The sequence below is a fragment of the Larus michahellis genome, chromosome 4 (genome assembly GCF_964199755.1).
Source record: "Larus michahellis chromosome 4, bLarMic1.1, whole genome shotgun sequence".
NCBI classification, from domain to species: domain Eukaryota; kingdom Metazoa; phylum Chordata; class Aves; order Charadriiformes; family Laridae; genus Larus; species Larus michahellis.
In genome coordinates this window covers 82166341-82183868 of record NC_133899.1, presented here as the reverse complement: position 1 = coordinate 82183868, position 17528 = coordinate 82166341, and the positions used below count along the sequence as shown (strand labels likewise).

General features: G+C 38.9%; 1 protein-coding gene across 4 annotated transcripts; it reads left to right on the top strand.

The window, feature by feature from the left end:
- Window positions 1-1361: 1361 nt before the first annotated feature.
- On the top strand, window positions 1362-14197 carry RNF141 (ring finger protein 141). Of its 4 annotated transcripts, none has more exons than XM_074586000.1 (6): window positions 1362-1493; window positions 3406-3607; window positions 5123-5231; window positions 6140-6321; window positions 9503-9610; window positions 11366-14197. In XM_074586000.1, the coding sequence occupies exons 2-6, from the start codon at window positions 3465-3467 to the stop codon at window positions 11514-11516; spliced, it is 693 nt and encodes a 230-aa protein (XP_074442101.1). In that variant the 5' UTR covers window positions 1362-1493; window positions 3406-3464; the 3' UTR covers window positions 11517-14197. The 4 variants fall into 4 exon arrangements, with proteins under 4 accessions (XP_074442101.1, XP_074442102.1, XP_074442103.1 ...); XM_074586001.1 differs by having other exon boundaries at window positions 1391-1493; window positions 3409-3607; XM_074586002.1 differs by having other exon boundaries at window positions 1473-1975.
- Window positions 14198-17528: the final 3331 nt, after the last annotated feature.

Below are 17528 nucleotides of genomic sequence, written 5' to 3'. Positions count from 1 at the left end.
AGTCACATTCGAGTTGGAAAGTACAAAACGTTCTTGCTCATTGTTTAATAGAATTGCAAGGGATGTACCACTACAAAGCAAGCAGGAAACATTTATTTAAGTTCTAGACAGAAAGTGTCAAAAAACCAAGCCCTTAACTGCTAGCAGCAGAAACTTAAAAGAAATTCTTCATTATGTTTCTGACTTTTCTCAAGTGCCATGCTTTTTTTTATGAGCTGTTCTCAACAGCCATGAAGTTCCTTGATGTCTCTGAAATTGCATTATGCTCAAGTATCTCGGACAAATAATTCATCCCACCTAGCAGGAGATCACAGTTTGTATTATTCATTTGATAGTAACACGACTCAGATTCCCACACTGAGGCCACAGATGTTTGCTGACCTTAGGCGCAAGGGGTGGTTGGCCCGCAGGAAACAGAGCGAGGTTCCCAGTCCAGCCCAATCCCTGTCTGGAATACAGGGGTGCCTTTATCGTGGGAAGTACGTGTGTCTATGTGTGAACAGAAGCGGGCAGGAAGGGGAAGTACTACTCCTTTTCTCCTCTTTAAATTAAACAAAAAAAAAAAAAAGCCAAAAAAACCTTCTAGAATTAAACCTTGAAGCATCAGGGTGTGGGTGACCTAGAGGATGTTCTACGATTTCTGTTCCTAAATGGCCTGTTATTGGTTATGGATGTTAGGGTTTTTTTGTAAAAAGGTCAGTGAGCATCGGCCTTTGCCACACGCACCCAGATCCCACATCCTCTGGGCAGACCCGACCTGGCGCTCTCTTCCCCCCACCCTGGCTGTCGCTGCAGGGTTGGGGAGTGTGATGGCCTGTGATGATCCCACCAAGGCAGGCACTTGGACTCCATTCAGTATCATTTAAATTGCTATTTATCGGAGCTAACAGGAAAGAGAGAGTGGTACAGGTAGTCTTATGTCCGTCCCTTCAGATGCTGGGAACCTTGCGCTGTGCAGCACTGAGTGGGGATCTGCTGAGGCTGCAGCAAGGCCCGTCTGCGGAAAAGTTACCCCACTTTGGTCATTCAAGCTATTACAGGAGTTTCCTTAGAACAGCTCTGTTCGCCGTTCCCACTGCAGAACTGACCGGATGTCCGGGCGGCGCATGCTCCGCTCCGCTCCGCTCCACTCCCCGTCTGAACGCTCTTCCAGCCCGGATCGCTACCGGCGGGGGCGGGGGCCGGGCCGCCTATGGCCTCGGGCGAGGAGCGAGGCCGGCAGCGGTCCCACGGGTGCCGCCCGCCCGCCCCCGGAGGTGCCGCCCGCCCGGCCCCGGCCCGCCCGCGCCCTGCTGCTGCAGCCGGAGCGGAGCAGGCCCGGAGCGGGCCCGGCGTCCGCCGTCTCCTGGCAACGGCGCGAACCGCGCGCTGGCGTCACCGAGCCGCGCCGGGAGCCGCCGCTCTGCGCCTGCGCCGCGGGCCGACTGCCGGGGCGCGGCCTGGCTCCGGTCCCCGTCGGGCGGTGGCGGCGAGCAGGATGCCGGGGCGCTGGGGTGAGGTCGCTGGCGGGGCCCTTCCGTCTGCGGCCCCTCGGGGGCTGCCGCGCCGCCCGTGGTCATGGCAACCTGGGGGGATGCGCAAGGCCTGGGCCCGGGCGCCCTGAGGAAAGCCCGGCCGCCCCCTCCGCGAGTCGCGTCCGTCGGGGCGGGAAGGGTCGAGCGGCGGTTATCCGCGGGCACGGGGAACGGAGGGGGGAGCCTGCCGCGCCCCGCCCCCCCGCCGCGCCGGGCCGTGCGGGCGTGACGCAGGCGGGTCGTGCGCGCGGCCTGTCTCGAGCGGGGCCGTTGAGGACGGTTCAACGGTCGAGTGGAGGCAGCCGTTGTGTCCCGGCCCTCAGGGGCGGGCGGCAGCGCCCTGCCCCTCCTCGGCTTGTTCCAGAGAGGCTGGGAAGCGTCGTGGTACAGCCGAGCTGTCTCCGTCTTTCCGAGCGTGGAGGATATACGAAAGGAAACACCTCGGCAGACCTCGCTGCAGGGTTGTTTATGTCCAAACTTTCCTGTGGTACAGTAGGCTTGCACGCCCTGAGGCACCTGCTCCCTCAGGAAGGCTGCGTTTCAGCTACAGGGAACGCACCGAAGCTGGAAGATGAGGGATGAGCAGTGTTTGAGGGGTGAAAGGGTGTGCTGCGGAGAGCTTGTGCTTCAAGTGTGTCTTATGGGCGTGTGCTCACCACATGCAAGGTTTAGATAGCAGAAGAGGAGATGATTGGAGGCTAATTTGGAAGGAGAAAAGTGACGGTCTGAGAATAGAAATTGGTCAAAAGTCAAACGTTAAATTGGAAGTTTATTCTCTTGTGTGAAACACCGGAATAGTTCATAGAATGCTCTGATGTGAACTCACTTTACATGTGCTGTGTTCTTCTTACGCTGCAGCAAGATCTTGACAGCTGTAGACCAGGTTCCTGAGCAGTTTCATGCCCAGTGCAGCTATACATACATGCAGGATAAAGTTCTGTTTTTCTGTGATATCTCTCATAAGGTGTTTGTAATGCGCCTAGATTCAGATTATTACATATTTAAGTTAAGGCTGATATTCTGCGATTAGCTTGCCATTACAGATCTCTATCTGTAGAAGTCTTAAAAGAGTGTGAGACTACTGGTTTGCATTACAAGCAACAAACACTGTACAGAAAGACTTAATCTGCATGCCTCTGCTATTTCAAGACAAAGAGTGAAGAGAAATTTTGGGGGAATGTCAAATGGGAGGGATCAAGAGCAGGAAATTGATAAAGACTCAAATGCAGACTTTTGAGGAAAAGATAAAGACTTATGCAGACTTTTGAGGAAAAAGATACGAGTGCAAAGGAAAGGTGAAATAAGTTGGAGGGGTTCTGTAATACATCCCAAAGTTGAGCGTTTTGTGCAGAAGGGAGATTTCTAAATTGGTTTCTACTGATGTGGATTCCTTGGATTAGTGTAAGAATGCTGTGGGAGTTCTTTTGATCTGCTAATGTCAGACTGATGTAGGAAGGCTAATTCCTAATGTAATGTCTGTGTATAGACATACATTGATATGCTTATTTGTAGACATTCTGACTTTCACATACACAAATATTTAGGAAAAACAAAGATTGTCATATATTACCTTTCTCATTTTATGATTTACTTCTCCATTCCATTGGATGTATTTATATGTGTGTTGGAGTTGCTGAAAAATCTGCCTGAAAAATGATCTCTATTTAATATAAGTATTGCTGAAAGCAAAATAATATGTTTGTCATAAGTTGTTAATGCCACATTCCAGTCTCTTCTAAGTGTTCTGCTTTGTTTCTGGGTTGACTGTTCAAGTTGTGTTACCATAGAATAATCAGACTGGTTAGTGGGCAGCTAAACTTTTACAATAAAATAAAATGAGGGAGTAGCCATTTATAAAACACACAAATGTAACTCTCTAAAATATTTTTAGCAGAGACTCTACAAGTGAATGAGAACTTCTGTCTACGGAACTGAGGTGAAGACTTTACCATGGGTCAACAAATTTCAAACCACACGCAAACTGTAATTAACAAGTTGCCAGAAAAAGTAGCAAAGCATGCCTCTTTGGTTCAAGAAAGTGGTTTCCTAACGTATGAAGAGTTTCTGGGAAGAGTAGCTGAACTTAATGATGTGTAAGCCTTATTTTGTTTCCTTCTTTTTTTTCATGTTTTACAGAGACCTTGCATGCAATATATTCTCCTATGGTGGCTAAGCCAGAACTGGCCATCTGGTTTTGAAATGTTTCCTTCAGTTCTTAAAATTTCTATTATGGTTGTAATTACACTTCAAAACCAAAGCCATTTCTCCTCCTTAAATTCACTTTTCTCCAATACGTTTCTTCCAGCAAGCGTTGCTTCTCTCTTAGAAGTTCATAGGAGGTAGATGTTTAGCAGTGTATTTTTGTTAGTGTTACCTGTCTCCCTTACTCTTCCTGCCTCTACCAACCACCTAAAGATGCAAAGCTGCTTCCTCTCTGCCCATCACTTTTGGTAGGAGGTAGCAATATGAGCCCTATAAAGACAGTACAGCTGCACTAGGAAGGTAGTACCTGAGACAGAAGTGTTTGTGACCAGCTCTCCCACCCCTGTGGACGTGCAGTGCTGTTCCTCATTAGAGATGAGACATGCCTTACTGTCTGAAACTAGTGACCAAGATAATCCCAAACAAAAGGCTGCATAAGTAAGATTTTTCATAGCCTGCCTCTTGTTTGACTGATATATTGAAGGTAAAAAAGACATTAACAAAAAAACAGAGTTGTCATTTTTACTCAATATTTTTGGTATAAAATGATATGAAGTGAAAACTTACACGCTGAAAAGGGGCTTTGTAGTGTGTGGCTTTTGGTAGTGTTTGATGCTTAACTATAATGTGAATTTGTATTCAGTTTAGAAATTGTCTTGTATGGTGTCATACTTTTATGAATGACCTTCAAGAACAGATAGCTGTCTTCTGGGTAGACACATAAATAGATATTGAAGCACGCTACTTCATGTTTTGCCTGAAAATCTAAGTATATCAGTATAATTAGCTCCAAAATATCATTGTTATTCAAGGGTTTTTTTTATTTCTTTACAGTATTTACTTCAGCTTGAATCTAACATAACTTGTTCTGATTCTTATGGAATAGACTTTTATGTCAATGTTCCATTAAAAAAATATACAAAAAGCCAAAAATCTCAGGGTCACCTGGAGCTTTCACCTGACCGCTTCATTATTAATATATACTAACAAAAATACACCTCATCTGCATGTTTCGATACTTTCATGCTTTTTTTTTTTACATATGTGGTAAGGAAATAAACACTTTAGATTGGACTACAAGATTGTATGATTACTGTAATAAACAGTGAAAGTATATATAAATTAAAATGCCTATAAAGGACACTTGCTTGCTGAAGCTGGATCAAAAGACTTGCACATCATTTTCTGAAATTTACTGTGCAATTCGAAGTGAAAGGGACTGTATTTTATATTTAATGACATGCTGTCTTCATTACTGTTTAATTTCACGTCTCTGGGCAGTATTGATAAAATCTCTTTAAGTATAAAGAGCACATAGTTGAACATTAAATAATACTGCAGTGGCAGAGGCTGCTGATCTTTGCATGTCTAGCACATGATGTAAAACTGATGTTTCTTTATTACAGTACTGCAAAATTGGCTTCTGGACAAGACAAACATCTGTTGTTTGAAGTGCAGCCTGGTTCTGATTCTTCTGCTTTCTGGAAGGTGATCGTTCGGATAATATGTACTAAAGTAAGATTGTTGAAAATTTTAATTTGGTGGGGGTTTTGTGTACAGATATTTGAGGACTGTCACTTTTGCTGGTAAAATCAAACACCTGCTACATATATTTTGAGTATATATTTTGATACAGATGATGTATTCGTGGACACTATTTGACATAAATTAAGTCTAAATTCTAAGTTTCTGCAAAAAGCAGATAAACAAAAACATTTTCGTAACTAAGTTTAAAGGAGTGATATCTTCCCGTGGAGTGCTTACAGCCCATTAGTTATGAATTCAGATAACTTGTGAGATCAACTGATCGTAATCAAATAGTACAACAAACTGGGAATTATATAGTTTGATAGTAGTAGAAGTAAGCCAGCACTTCCAAGCATTATTAGTTGAGACAGTGTAACTGTATATATTCTGATTCCTTAGAAAACCAATCTAAAAGTTAAATGTTTAACTCGGTAAGTTTTGTCATCGTCTTCAAACTAAGTTTGCTCTTTCTGATGAGGAGATTTTTCTCCTCTGTATCCTATCAAGTAACATCCTTAAATGGTCCTGAATCCACTGAGCAATCTGAACATGCAGTTTCAGTCAAGCCAGCTCTCAAACTTTGTTTGAAACTAACAGTAAGTTTAGGCCAATTTTTTAGGCATTAGGTCGCTCACTACTCACAACTTAGTACATTTGAGTAGTGATGGTAATTGTCTTGCCCTAAAAATGTCATCTTAAGTGTGGTATTCTTCACGATGAAACAGCTGTTTTTGCAGGTCTTAACTCTTATTGAAGCAGACTGCAATTTGCTTAACGTAGTGATGGACACTTGGGAAGGTGACTACTGCCATGAGAACTGCAGTGTATTAAAAGAATTTTGAGCAATGTCAAGTAAAAATCTGATATGTAATTGTACACAATTCTTATATCTTAAGATAAATAAAACAAGTGGCATCGTGGAAGCTTCCAGAATCTTGAACTTGTATCAGTTCATTCAACTTTATAAAGACATCACCAGTCAAGCAGCAGGAGTTCTTGCACAGAGTGGTACTTCTGAAGAAGCTGATGAGACTTTGATGTCTGTGTCATCTTGTCAGGCCAGCTTGTGGATGGGAAGGTATTTTGATATGCTCTAGCTTCTGATCACATAATATTTTGGAAGTTTTGTGTAAAACCTGAACTACGAACACCTAATGATCAAAACTGCATGCTCTTGGCAGATGCAGACTTTGTATCATCACAAAATGGATAGCACACTGTCTCTTGTACCACGAGAGCTGTGGTGTACTTGGGTGAAATTCTGTTGTGCTACCATACCTTAGTTTAAGAACAATTGTTTTAATGATCAGTTATAATATAAACACGGTATATTTGAATCTCCTGAATAAGGAAACAGGAGGAAATTGAATCAGCTGCAGCTACAAATCCAGGAGGTTTGACAGTGTTTGTTTAAACAGATTTTGTTATTGTTCCACTTAAACTTTCTCTTCCTCTTTAAATTTTGGCATGCGAAGGTTCCCATCTGTTGCCACTAGAAACTCATCAATTATAGTAATAATTTAACTTGTAAGACTGGAAAAATGTGAACTGTCTCACACATGTTGACATCCTGCTTTGTTAGCTATAGGAAAAGCAAAAGACTGAGGTCAACACCTGCAATAACTTCAGTTCAAACTGAACGTAACAGCAAGAAGCTTGTCACTCTTTCCCTACAGGGAAATGATGTTGCTACCACTAATTCTTTAATTTTAACTTTCTGAATTAGTTCAGAGTTTTAACTCGGTTTTAAGTGAGGTAGAGATAGGTTTTACAAGAAAAAGTAGTAAGTAGTATAGTTCTCTCTATCAGCCAGGGAAGAGCTGGTAGCCAGGTTTTTTTAACAAAACAAGTTGCTGAGCTAGTTAACTGTCTTCAAAATGTAACCGTACAGCTGTTAGAATGAGAAAGAGGTCAGCTGTGTTGACATTCTACAGATAGAGCCCAGTCTTTCTTCTAGGTCAGTGGATTGCAGAATGTGTTCTTTTCATTCACTTTCCTATTTGTCTTGTTTGGGAATAAATAATCTTAAATTATTGGCTGTTCTGCATTATTAAAATGCTAGAATTAGCACATTGCAGACGTGTTTGGGAAAGCATATTTTCCTGCTTTTTCTCAAAGATAGAGTTATGCTAGAACACACGTATATCTGGAAATGGTCTCTTACTTCAAACAAAACAAAAAAACCCCAGATGCCTATGCAAAACAACTTCATATATTGCTAAAGTCAATGAGTAGACGTAAGGTTTCCTAGGTAAGTTTCTTTTTCAGTTTTCACACTTTGAGTTGCTTGAGGTAGTAGTAGTGAGAAATAACAACAAAAAAAGAGTATACTTTTCTAATATGCTGGTGATATGCTGGAATTTAGTAAACTTGTATCTTATTCAAGTTTTTCAAGTCATTAAGGAAAATACAGGCTGAAGAACCTTCAAGTATTTTACACCAAGGAAATATTGTGTTTGTTTTTCCATGACATCCTCCCATTTGCTAAATTCTTCTCACCTTTAGACGTTTTTCAGCTCTGTAAGAGCTAGCTGTTACTGTCCAAAAATAGCAAATATTATCTGTTTCATTCTTCTTATTATCTTAACTTCTTCCACTGGAATAATACCCCATTTCTCCAGAACATCCACTTCCTATTTGGAGCATTCCAAAATATCCATAAGTGTTTTACGTTTTCTGATAATGAAGAGACAAGCATTTCCTTAGTTTGTCACTCTTGTATTTTATCATTTCTTTAGAAACTTAGTCCTATGTCTAAATCTTAGGTTCCAGAAACTTTATAAATAGGGCATCCGTTTTAAGTATAATTGTTTGTATATACACCAGCAAATCTCAAAAATTCAGTGTTATCAAAGGTTAGTACCCAGAGTTGCATGGGGAAGGGAAACGAAAGGGAGCAAGTCCAAAGAACATAGTGAGCTAATCAAAAGATAGGTTTTTTGGAAACTGTTGTCCTCGCTATATGCAAATCGCCATCTGTAATTCTACAAAAAAAACCCTCCTAGCACTCTAAAGTAATTTCTCAAAAAGCAAATTGAAAAGGAGAACCCCAAGGACCTACTGAAGAATAAAACAACAGCATGTTAATTGCTGCTCATTAGCTGGCTAATCTGTACAGTTAAAAAATTACTCTGTATTTGACAAGCTCCCAAGATACCTAAGCGAAAGCGCTCTGGTCACTAGTCATTGAGGGGGACTCTCTCTCTCCTGAAATGCCACTCTTTCTACAATGCTACCTCTGTGCCCCAAGTCACAGAAGGGATTCCCAAATCAGGACTTTTCAAAAAGGTAAAATTTTCATAACTTACTTGGCTGTCTTGGAAGTGAGCCATGACTATAAAATCAGGGAACTTTACATGTCTAGTTAGAGCAGTGAAAACTGAGGAGTCTCTCTACCTTTTCACACTTGAGAAGTAAAGTGTGCAATATATATACATATGTTACACAGATACTACTGTTAGGAACTTTTGGTACAGATATCTATTATCTGGGGGAAAAAATGAAGACAGATAAAATGAAAATGTCTGTCCTGGGGAGTGACCTAATTTTTTAACTTTTTTTTTTTTTTTCCCCTCCAACAAGAACACCTAGAAGCTTAACTGGAAGACCTGTGGTAACAGTCAATTTGAGAAAGAGTCCTAAGTTGAAGGAGCAATCATGGGGAGTGTATTGCAAGCTAAAACCAGCCTTTTCAATCTAATGAGCAGTTTAGCTCTTGGCATTTTGGTGGCATGTGGAATTAGTGAACATGCATTCTCGTAGTGATCCTCTTGAAATGCATGTTTTTATGTACGATATAAGCCAGTACACAGAAATGTGACAAAGTTCATTGTGAAATAGTTCAGCCTGACAGATTCTTCTCCTGCCTTTAAATTAAACAGTGTTTCTGTTCTTTTGGCCAGTCACGGGATATGTAACGGTTACAACTTCTTACACTTCCATGTTGATATGAAAAAGGGTTTGCATAAGCCCTTGCAACACCAAAAGCACCACGACACAAAAAAATAAATGCATATTCTAACTTAGTTTAGTTCATTTACTGCTGTTTGTTGGTGGCTTGAGGCTATGTCTGCTGACATAGGCTGGGATGATGTAACTAGTCCATTCATAAAATTACATATTCCTTGCAGATAAGCACAGGTGTTCCTTTCTGCCCATCAGTAATTATTATGAAAAATGTAGTAACTAGTGTGGTTGCTAGGGCATAAATATAAAACCTGTTAGTTATCTGGGAGAAAATACTGTATTCTCTTCTGCAGGGTTAAACAGTTGACAGATGAAGAGGAATGTTGTATCTGCATGGATGGGCGTGCTGATTTAATCCTGCCATGTGCTCACAGTTTCTGCCAGAAATGCATTGATAAATGGTAATACGTATAAAAGGATATTCATTATTTTATAGTATGTACTGGTAATCTGACATGTTTCAGTTTGGTCTGACAGATTCCTTAGTTCCTATACAATTTAATGTCTGAGGATGGATAATGTATATATGATACATAATAAGCTTGAGTAAAATCAGACTGCAGCAGAAGGAAAGAAAGATTTCAGAATTTGGAAACATCTTATGAAGAATTTCATCTTGGAAAAAGAGATGTGAGAGTGCTTTTTAGCATTTGTTTTGTAATTTCTTATCTCTGTTCTTGTAAAATTAAATTATTCTTGCTCAGAAACTAGAGAAAACAAAGGTATATGTTGATGCTGGCATGTTATGCTTCACAAAATCTCACCAAAGCTTTTTAAGGAAAAAAATCAATAGTTTTTAAGACCATGCAAATATGAAGACAAGTTGGACTGTCTTATCACTTATTTGGGAAATAACTGTCAGAGCGATTTTTTTTCCATATATTATGCTTTCACTTGAAATAAATAGCATACAATTTCCTAATTTAAATATATCCGACTTTTCCAGGAAAAGATTTCTTCTCAATAGCAACACCTTCAAATTTATGTATAACATGTGTCTTACAATGTATGTTCAGCTTCGTAGTAAACTGAGCAGCTTTTCAGCTTCTGCATCTGTTTGATACACCATTTGCTGGAAAACTGAGAGAGAATTGCTTTGTGGAGGAGAGTAGCTCTTCTCTGACCATGCAGAAAACCTACAAGGATTGGGCAGCTGTTCTGGCAGTCTAGCATTAGGTTATACAGATATTCTCAGTTAAAGGCTTTTTTTGACTAGTTAATGCAAATGATTTTGCATTTAAGTCACATAATTTGTGCATAAGAATTTGGTTTGTGGCTTTTTTAAAGGCTTATCGAGGAAGTTACTCTTAACACTACATTCCCACAAGGAAAACCTAGTAAAAATCACTGGATCTCAGAGTGTGTGTATATATGTATATATATATGTATATATATATACACACACTTATCTCTCCTTTCTGGGAAAATATCTTAACATCTGTCAGCAATACAGTGCTTAGTTTAGTGACTGTGGTGGAGAGCAGATTATATTCTACTTTGGCTAATGAATCAGCTGAACTCTTAACTAAGTTCCAGTTATACCACTCTTTTTCAGTATTCAATTTTTAAGGTTCATCTATTCTTAACCTAGACATAAAACAGGCTCCCAGCTCAGAAGCGTGATTGTTTGGGACCCTGAGTTAGTCGGTGGAGGGGGATGGGACCGCGAGGGACCAATTCTAAATGGGCTAAATTCTAAATTATTTAATGGGCTGAATGACCCAGGAAAAGGGGTTCTTTTTCTCTGTATACAGGAAGCTTATGGGGACTGGTTTCTGAAGTATCACAGCTGAATATCTAAAGTAAAGATAGGAAGAATTAATTTAGACATGGATTTCCATTTCAACTTTCTGTACATCTAGGTGCATTCTGTTTAACCTGAGCAAACCTGATTATAAGGAACATGATGCCTAATTTATCACTTAAAGAATGGAGCTACTTTCAGAATTGTTGGCCAATCTTCTTCGCAAAGAAAAAGTTTTTAAACAAACAAAAAAATGTACTGTTGGTCTAATCTGGTTAACCCGATCATTCTTGAAGTTCTTACTGGGTTGTTTGTTGGGTTTTTTCTTTTGTTGTTTGGGGGCTCTTTTGGCTTTTTTTGGCCAGGAAGAGACTGTCGATGAAAAATACTCATTTCTCTGGCTTCCTAACAGGAGTGATCGTCACAGAAGCTGCCCTGTCTGCCGTCGGCAAGTGACTGGGGCAAGTGATTCCTGGGTGGTCTCAGATGCACCTACAGAAGATGATGTTGCTACTTACATACTTAACATGGTAGATGAGGTGGGCCAACCTCACAGACCCTGACACTGGCCAACAAGCTGATAATAGCAGCAGCACTTGAAGCTTTCGTTTTCCCAGACGTCTGTTTTTACCTCTCGTTGTCGTTCATCCACAGTCTTGTCTTTTACTTCTCTTCTTGGCTGCTGTGAATCTACGCTGCTCTTATAAAACACGGGGTATATGAGACATCTATGTGTGTGCAGTTTTAATTATTAATCTGTACTTTCAGTAAACTCTTTGATCATTAACAAAGTTCATTTTAACAACAACTTCTGCTATTAATTAGCAGTTTGACTACTCAATGAAGCAATTTATAACAGCACAACTACGACTGCTAACTGCTGTTTGAAGATCACAGTGCACTGCTACAGAAGATGAACCATGTCAGATGGCTCAACCTCACAGTTCTTGTCTTTAAAAGCAGTCCCTTTTAGTTTCGTGACAGATGTGGATAAAGATGAGTTAGCAATAGTGATAATTAATTTGAAATTTTACTGCTGAAACTTGAAGATGTCCTACTGCCAGTTCTTCAGTAGCCAATTGTTGCTGCTTTTAGTGTTTACAGATACTGATTTCAATCTGATCTGTTAGGAGTTTTAGTATTAATTATTTTAAATCTGTTTTGGACAGTATAGGCAGCTCTGTAAATGTATTGTCACTTCCCTTTATTCTTCTAACAAGATTATATCTTAGAATATTTTTTTAAATATGATATTTAGCATAGTCTTATTAGCTTGGAAACATTATACGGTTTCATACACAACCTTAAAAAAGCAAATCAGTTTCTTTGTAGTTTTTTGATCAAGAACAGCCAAAATAATTGTTAAACATTAGGCATATCTGAAGAGAATGACTTTTATTTGAATTAGTAGTTAAGGTGTAGTTTAGTTTGATGCTGTGGTTTTGTCTGCTTCCCTTGAGGTTTTTGAAGTGATGAAATGAGAGGTATAAGGTATGCTAAGAGTTATATAAGGTAATAATCTAAGTAAGGGTGCTGTGCTTTATATCTGCAAGTGCAATATGCTTTTATGTAGCAGAGAGAAACTTGTACTTTAATAATGTTGCTTGGAGTGAGATGTGCATGTGGCAACTTGGGAAAAGGGATATCACAACTGGAGTGCAACAGTGTATTTTTGCGTCTAGCAGAGTAAGATCTTCAAAGAACTGAGTTTAGACAGTCTGAAATAAATTGTTAGTATTCAGGAAACTTATCTTAAGCCTCTTTTGCATAAATAGTGTTATGTAAATCAACTATTGTAGAGAATTAATTAATGGGTTTTTTTTACTATATATTAACAAATACTACTCTCTCAACTTGAGGCTATTGAGTGAGAAGTACTTAAGTGTAGCATTCAAGGGAATATCAGCATAAATCTTGCTTCCTGTAAGACTGCATTTTTGATTACCATACTTGTTAAAATTTGATGATGCGATAAGGCTAAGGCCTTTTATCACAGGTTCTGAACTAAAAGATGTGGGCACAGGTAGATGTGCACATTTGGGTTATTTATTCTACAAAATAATTTAATTATGTTGGGGACCAGATCTTGGGAATTTCTGTGTGATACTTCTATTTGTTAAGGAATGTGCATAGCATATGGCACCTATTTGAGCTTGACTTATGGCACAGTTGTCAAATTTATCATAGACATTAAGACAGATAAACAATGTACTCTCCTGGTGTGTGTCATCTAAAAGCCAGTATGGCTTAGTGTGTAAATCTGTATTTAACTATTGAAAAATCCATTTATGAATGTATATAGCTTGGAACTAATTTTTTCCCTTTGTTAATCCTTTGATATCAAGGAGATATTCTTCAGGAAATATATGGACTGTTTGGTTGCATAAAGGCAGTTCTTATTTGGGCTGAAAATTGTTAATGGTCAGGGATTTTCCACTAAAATATTTGCAAATATTCCTAATCGCATACCAGTTTGGTTTCTGTTTGCTTTTTGAGCTTGCATTAGTCCATGTTCACAATTTTAAAATAACCTTTGAATTTTTTAAACTTTTTGTATCGCTGGAACAGAAAGAGCATCTAAATTAAAGCTTCAAGCTAACTTTATTTTTCAAGTATTTCAAGAATTATACTCCTGAAGTGAGATTTTATAAGTTGACTTTCTGCTGAGCACTTACATGAACTTCTTAAAATGTAATTTTGTAATGATGCAAACAGGTTGTTAATTGCAGCATAATGACACTTGCAATACAATATAAACTAATGCAGAAATTATTTAAATAGTGAAAAAGTAAACTTTGTATTCTGTACAGCTTTTTTTTAATTAAGTTGCTGTAATTCACACTGCTGTGATGTAGGTACTGTAATGTGTGCCTTGTAAAATATATGTACTGTATGTTATATGGGATAATAGGTACATTAACACTAAAAAGCTAGTAATTTGGTACTGATTGGTATTACCTAGTCTGAAGTGCTACATTTAGCAAACAATTTTGGAAAAGGAATCGCACTGGCAGGGACATGGCGATGGGCTCCAGAAGCTAGACCTTGAAAATGTGAATTACTATGAATAGCTGTTGCGGGAGGGCATTAGAACAAACTAAACTTTCTTGCGTTAAGTGAAGATTTCTTACAGGTTTAATGTGAAATTGTAATTTAAACTTTATAGATTGTGTTAATAGCTAAGGACATTCCAGTATATTAAACTTTGTGTTTGAATTGTGCAATAAAGTTACTTTGGAAGAAATATCAAGGTTCTTTTAAGCTTAAGGAATCTCTTGGCTTTAATACCACAGAAGTCTGGAAGATGAATTTTAATCTAAATACAATTCCATCGTACAGGTGCTGTGGTTCAAAGCATGCCAGGTCTCTTAAACTCTGAAGTGTGTATTAGCAAGGCAGCTTAAATGCAGTTCTGCAAAAAAGACTCTGATTCTTCTATTTTTGGTTGTCAAAACAAATAAATTGGAATATTTTGCAGTGATGGGAAAAAGCAAACAAACAACTCTACTTAAAAGGACAGTATTGAGGAGCGGGTTCCTTTGAGGAAAGGACTTTTTAATATTTTATTTTCAGAAGTGTGATTTACTTTTTACCCAAGTTATTCCATCATGTTTCTGGTAGTATTTTAAAGCTTAAGAATGCTAAGGATTGGAGTATTCTTCTCAGATTTCTCTTGGTTTTTAATAAGAATTGAAGTATATAATTAATGTCACTGTTTCCTCTGTCTAGTTACTTGGTTTATCTGTTTGGATCTTTTGAAGCCAAGTGAGAAACGGGAAAGGAATTAATTAACAGATCAGGAAATTAAAATTGGAAAACTTGCCAGTTGACTGACACGCCAGGAGGTAGGCATACATGAGGAATTAGCAGATGTTTATATTTACTAAGTTTCAAGTTTAGACATTGTATTAATGTACTGTGCATGTTTCTTTTTTTGGTGGGAAATGGCATATTTAACTTACATATCTTTCCTTTGAAGAGAATTCTGTGTAGAATTATAAAGGTTGTCTAATCCATACTCATTCCAGTTCTGGAAACACAAGGCAACCAGTGAGATCTCTGTGCTATAGGTTTGAACTGAACTGTTAAATGCCCGCCCTGTGTAGCTAGATGTGCCAAAGGCATCATTTTTAGAAGGAACAGCTTAGCTGTGGGCCTTTGTGTCCTGCTGGATCCTGGAAGAGTAGCCTCCTCAGGGAGCCTAAAGATGCTTGATATTAGTGGGAGCTGTATGTTAACCTGTCTGGCCTTAATTCTCGACACCGTATATAGGTAATTCTTTAATTTTGTATCCACTAAATACATATGCTCTGCAATGGAAGTAATTCTATTGTGACTAATAGCAGAGTAATTAATTATTTTCTTTGGTTTTCTGATGTTAAATCATTCTTGAAGATAACTTATCATAAGGTTTTATCCTCACCCATTTTAAGTGGGTAAATGGAATTCTGCTTTCTTATAAGTGTGTCTTAAAAATTAGTAATTTCAAAACTGAATTTTTTTAATTGTCACTTCAGATTTTTGGTTCTAAGGCCTAGAATTTATGGTAGGGCAGCATGCTCTAAGGACTGAACATTCTTTTCCTGTTGCTACATGTAGCTGAAATTAACCGGAATGGGACAGTGTTCTTTTCCGCTAACTGCTGTGTAGGATCGGGTTTTGCTGTGAACCAGCCATGTTCCAATGAATGCTACATTTGTGAGGGATCTGACAACACATTCTGCTTTTGTATCTGACTTGTCAAGATGTTAATTAGCAGATGATTGCTTACCTATTGCTTACCTCACTAACCTAACTATCAAGGTTAAAATATTAAACACTGGGCATGGGTTTTATAGGCCTAAAATTAAAAAAAAAAAAAAAAAATCAGTTTTGTTAACTTGGATGGAACTTTGCGCACTGTAAGTCTGGTGGAATGAAGAATGCTATCCAGCAGGTAATTAAATGAACACTCTTCTCTGAGTTCTCAAAGTGCTATTTAAAAATACAAGGGTTTTTTTATGAATTAAGCTTAAGTTAGAAACCTGCCCTTCTGAAATTTGACTGTATGTAGCACAAGGTAGGGTTTTGATACAACAGTCTATGCTGCTATGCTAATGTGGTTCCAGCCCACTTTAATAGACCTTCCAAAAAATATTTTTTGAGATGGTACCCATTAGTCACAGTTAATGAATTAGCGGTGCTGGTGTCTCACTGTCACATACATTATTCTCTGTGCTGCTTAACATTGGTCTGTAGTGCTTTGAGAGGTATGGGTGAGAAATACATGTTCTTCAGGTACAGATTAATCCGTACTCTTGTGCTCCATGAGTGCTGCTCCTGTACAGAAATAAAGGGTTTGTGTACAGAAAGAGACATTTTAATCTTCATCTAAAAGTCTTCATTACATTTCCTACTGAAGAAAGTAATTTGTGTTAAACTTCTTTTTTCCTCAAAACTCATGCTGACTGTAGCAGAATGTCTATGTTGATCGTAACTATTTCAATTTGTCACTTGTTGCCTTCTTAGTTGTGTTCTTGTCAGATAAAGCTGTTCTGTGTCCTGCTTAAATTGTTTCAACTGTAAGTGTCAGAACTGCTTTCCTGCTCCCAAATTCAGGTGTTTTGACTCTCAGTTTAATATCAAGCTGCGGCTCCAGGATGAGGAAGAGGGGCTGCATGCCCTACCCTGATGCCCAGTGTGGATGAGCAGGGAGCCAGGGCACCAGGAGAGAGCGGGGGCAGCCCTGCAGTACAATTTCACTTGAGGATGTAATGCCAGGTCCTCTGTTGGCACAAATCGGAACAGTTGGTTTTCATTAACACTGAATTCCTTGAAGTCGGCTAAGCTTTTAGCGCCTTCTCTTGCTTATTATCTTCTCTATCTCCACTGGGGTTTTTTTCAGTTTTCAGGCTGTGGTAGTCCTTAATTTTGGTTTAGGCATCTGTACTGCTAACAGTTTAATTGCATAGGTTTTCAGTTCTACTTAAATGTGGAGATTCTGAGCAGTTAACAATTTTAATAAGAGGTATACACACAAAAAAAACCCTAACCCTATTCTTTTATAATTTATTTATTAGTGTAATGTTTAGTGCTTCCACCAGAGGCAAAAGATAAACATTATTTAATCCAGGCACAGAAAGAAAAAGCAGTTTTTACAGACATCTCTCCCTCCAACCCACCTTTTTCAGACTTAGATTTTAACTAGGCAAATAGAACAGAAAGGTTTAGCCACAAGTAAAGAACAATGATATAAGAAGATAAGGTGTCTCTGGGGCGAGAAAAAAATTGTATTGCCTTAAGTTTGCTAAAATGCAAGAGCATCACTAGAAATTGTTCAGAGAGGTACGTTGTAGACATAAAATAACCATAATTAACCATTTTAGGTGAAATAAAATGCTCTAACAGATTTAAGAAAGTCCTGAGTAATGCTTGGACCTTAACACCAATGAAATGATGAGAAAATAGGATATTCTCCCATTCTGAAGCAACAGCTGCCCCAATCACCACCTACAGTGATGTTCTAGTCCCTTTCCGCTTGAGTAAAACACAAGCTGAGGTTTGATCTCAACACAGGGAGGGTGGGGGGGAGGGAA